Source organism: Euphorbia lathyris, chromosome 2, assembly GCF_963576675.1.
Source record: "Euphorbia lathyris chromosome 2, ddEupLath1.1, whole genome shotgun sequence".
NCBI lineage: Eukaryota > Viridiplantae > Streptophyta > Magnoliopsida > Malpighiales > Euphorbiaceae > Euphorbia > Euphorbia lathyris.
In genome coordinates this window covers 54,351,883-54,354,695 of record NC_088911.1, presented here as the reverse complement: position 1 = coordinate 54,354,695, position 2,813 = coordinate 54,351,883, and the positions used below count along the sequence as shown (strand labels likewise).

General features: G+C 43.4%; 1 protein-coding gene across 1 annotated transcript; it reads left to right on the top strand.

The window, feature by feature from the left end:
- The first annotated feature begins 727 nt into the window (after positions 1–727).
- Positions 728–1,284, top strand: LOC136216993 (uncharacterized). Its single transcript, XM_066003546.1, has 3 exons — positions 728–911; positions 1,008–1,151; positions 1,257–1,284. The coding sequence occupies exons 1-3, from the start codon at positions 760–762 to the stop codon at positions 1,282–1,284; spliced, it is 324 nt and encodes a 107-aa protein (XP_065859618.1). The 5' UTR covers positions 728–759.
- The last annotated feature ends 1,529 nt before the right edge of the window (positions 1,285–2,813 follow it).

The following is a 2,813-nucleotide window of genomic DNA, read 5'->3' as shown; positions in this document are numbered from 1 at the left end:
TATCTGTTAGGAGATTCGTGAGCCAGTGAAGCTCACATGATGTGGAGGCCATGGCTCTGTATTCCGACTCTAAGGAGGACCTGGAAACGGTGTTCTGTTTCTTTGATTTCCAGGAGATGAGGGCCGATCCGAGGAAGACGGCGTACCCGGTGATTGATTTCCGAGTTTCTTGACAAGTTCCCAGTCTGAATCCGTGAAGGCCTGTAGTTTCAAGTTATTGCATGTGGGAAGGAAAAGGCCCAAACCGATGGTCCCTTTGAGGTAACGTAGAACTCTCTCTGCTCTGTTTAAATTCTCTGTGGTTGGTTGCATGAGATGTTGGGATAGTTGATTCACAATATATGTGATGTCCGGTCTGGTATGTGTGAGATATAACAGTTTGCCGATTAACTGCCTATATGGTGTGATTTCTGGGAGTGGATTGTCGTTTTGGTTTGGTTTGTGATTTGGTAGTGCCGGAGATGAGGCTGGTTTGCAGTCGATGAATCCCTGGTCTTGTAACAACTCTAATGTGTATTTTCTTTGTGACATGTGGAGTCCCTGACGGCTGCGAGAGAACTCAAAACCTAGAAAATAATGTATGGCCCCGAGATCTTTAATGCTGAAGATGTTGTTTAGGTGTTGTTTGGCCTGGTTGATGGTTTGCATGTCGTTTCCTGCGAGAACTACATCATCGACATATACTAGCAACATGGTTACCTGTCCTGCATATTCCTTTGTGAATAAGGATGGATCGGCCACTGATTGAGAAAACCCCATATGTTTGATGGTGCCGGTCAACTTGGCGTTCCACTGCCTGCCTGCTTGCCTGAGACCGTAGAGGGCTTTATTGAGCTTGCATACTTGCCGAGGTCTTTCCGAGGATACTCCTGGTGGCATTGCCATATAGACATCTTCGCTCAGCTCCCCATGTAAGTATGCGTTGTCAATATCAAGTTGATGTATGTGCCATTCCTTTGCAATTGCTATTGCTAATAGAGTCCTGATGGTGGTGAATTTTGCTACAGGTGCGAAGGTTGCAGTGAAGTCCACTCCCTCTTGTTGGGTGTAGCCCTTGGCAACCAACCTGGCTTTGAACCTGGCAATGCTTCCATCGGATTTGTGTTTGATTTTGTAGACCCATCGGCAGCCTATGGGTCTTTTGCCCTTTGGTAAGTCAACTAAGCTCCAGGTTTGGTTAGCTTCTAGTGCAGCCAGTTCCTTGTTCATTGCCTCCACCCATCCTCTTTCTAACTTGGCTTCTTCATATGTTGCAGGCTCCCGATGGCAGGAAAGATTAATTGAGAAAGTTCTCTTAGCTGGAGAAAAACCCTCATAAGACAAGTGTTTCCATAAAGCATGCGGGGAATTAGTCAAGCATGGCAGTGTGGAGCCTTGGACCAGTGCCAAGTGATAGTCTCTGAGATAGGTTGGAAGTTTCCTTGTTCTTTGTGGCCTTGTGTTGATTTGTTGATGTTCATGTGCTAGTATCTCTGGCTGCTCGATATTGTCTTCGATTTCTTGTATTGCATCAACATGTTGTGTTGTCTCTGTTGCGCCTTGTTCATCATTTGCACTGTATGATTCATCCTCATCTTCGTTTATGCATGCTTTATGGAGTAACTCCAACTCTTCTTCACTGCAACATGATGTTTCATCTTTCTTGTGTTCTTCTGAAAAAGGGAAGAAGTTCTCATAGAACTTTACATGTCTGGAAAAGAAAACAATGTTAGTGTTTAGATTCAAAAGTTTGAATCCCTTTGTGCCGTGTCTGTATCCCAAGAAGATGCACTTTATTGCTCTTTCTGTGAATTTGCCTTTGTGTCTGTCCAAAGCTGAGGCGTATGCTAGACACCCAAAAACTTTGAGGTCGTCTACATGTGCCCCTTTGCCATACAGTCGCTCGTAAGGTGTCTGGCCCCGGATTGGTGTGGATGGTAATCTGTTGATGAGATAAACTGCATGACTAACTGCTTCCGGCCAAAAAATGTGAGGCAGTGAACTTTGAAACATGAGTGCTCTGGTGGTATTCATTATGTCTTGGTGTTTGCGTTCTACTCTGCCGTTTTGTTGTGGTGTTTCTGGACATGAAGTGTGATGTATGATTCTGTGTTCTGCATAAAATTCCTTCATGATGAACTCAGGGCCATTGTCCGTTCGGATTGTTTTCACATTCTTGCCAAATTGTCTGTTTACATATGTGCAGAATTGTTGTAGCGCTGTACTTGATTCCCCCTTTGTTTGCATTAATGTGACCCATGTATACCTGCTATGGTCATCTAATATGGTTAGGAAATATCGTTTACTAGAGTGTGACTCTTGTGTTGGGCCCCATATGTCTGCATGAATTAAATCAAAGCATTCATCTGCTATATTGTGGCTTAGTGAGAAAGGCATTTTCTTTTGCTTGGCTTTTTGACAAATGTCACATGGAATTTCTTTGAAGGAATTGAAATCATTACAAGATAGATTGAGGCCTTGCAACCTCTCATGAGAGGGATGACCAAAACGTAAATGCCACAAACTGGTTTTAATAGAAAAAACAGAAATATGATTAGGCAGCGGGTATTCCAGATAATAGAGGCCTCCATGCTCTCTAGCCAAGCCAATCTTCTTCCAACTTGTTGTGTCCTGTATCACACACATTGATCCCGTTATCACAACACAGAGTCCATCATTACTCAATAGCTTACTAGTCGATATTAGATTGTAATCAAACGCAGGTATGCACAGAACATTAAGCAAAACAAGTTCAGGACTTAAGGTTACAGTGCTAATGTATTCTGCCCTGACCCTTTCTCCGTTTGGCAAGTTTACCCAACATTTTTCGATTT

Coding starts and splice junctions, on each gene's coding strand:
- LOC136216993 (XM_066003546.1), top strand. CDS start 760: ATGTTTGATGGTGCCGGTCAACTTGGCGTTCCACTGCCTGCCTGCTTG. Junction 912..1,007: donor ATCTTCGCTCAGCTCCCCAT/GTAAGTATGCGT, acceptor ATTTTGCTACAG/GTGCGAAGGTTGCAGTGAAG. Junction 1,152..1,256: donor TATGGGTCTTTTGCCCTTTG/GTAAGTCAACTA, acceptor CATATGTTGCAG/GCTCCCGATGGCAGGAAAGA.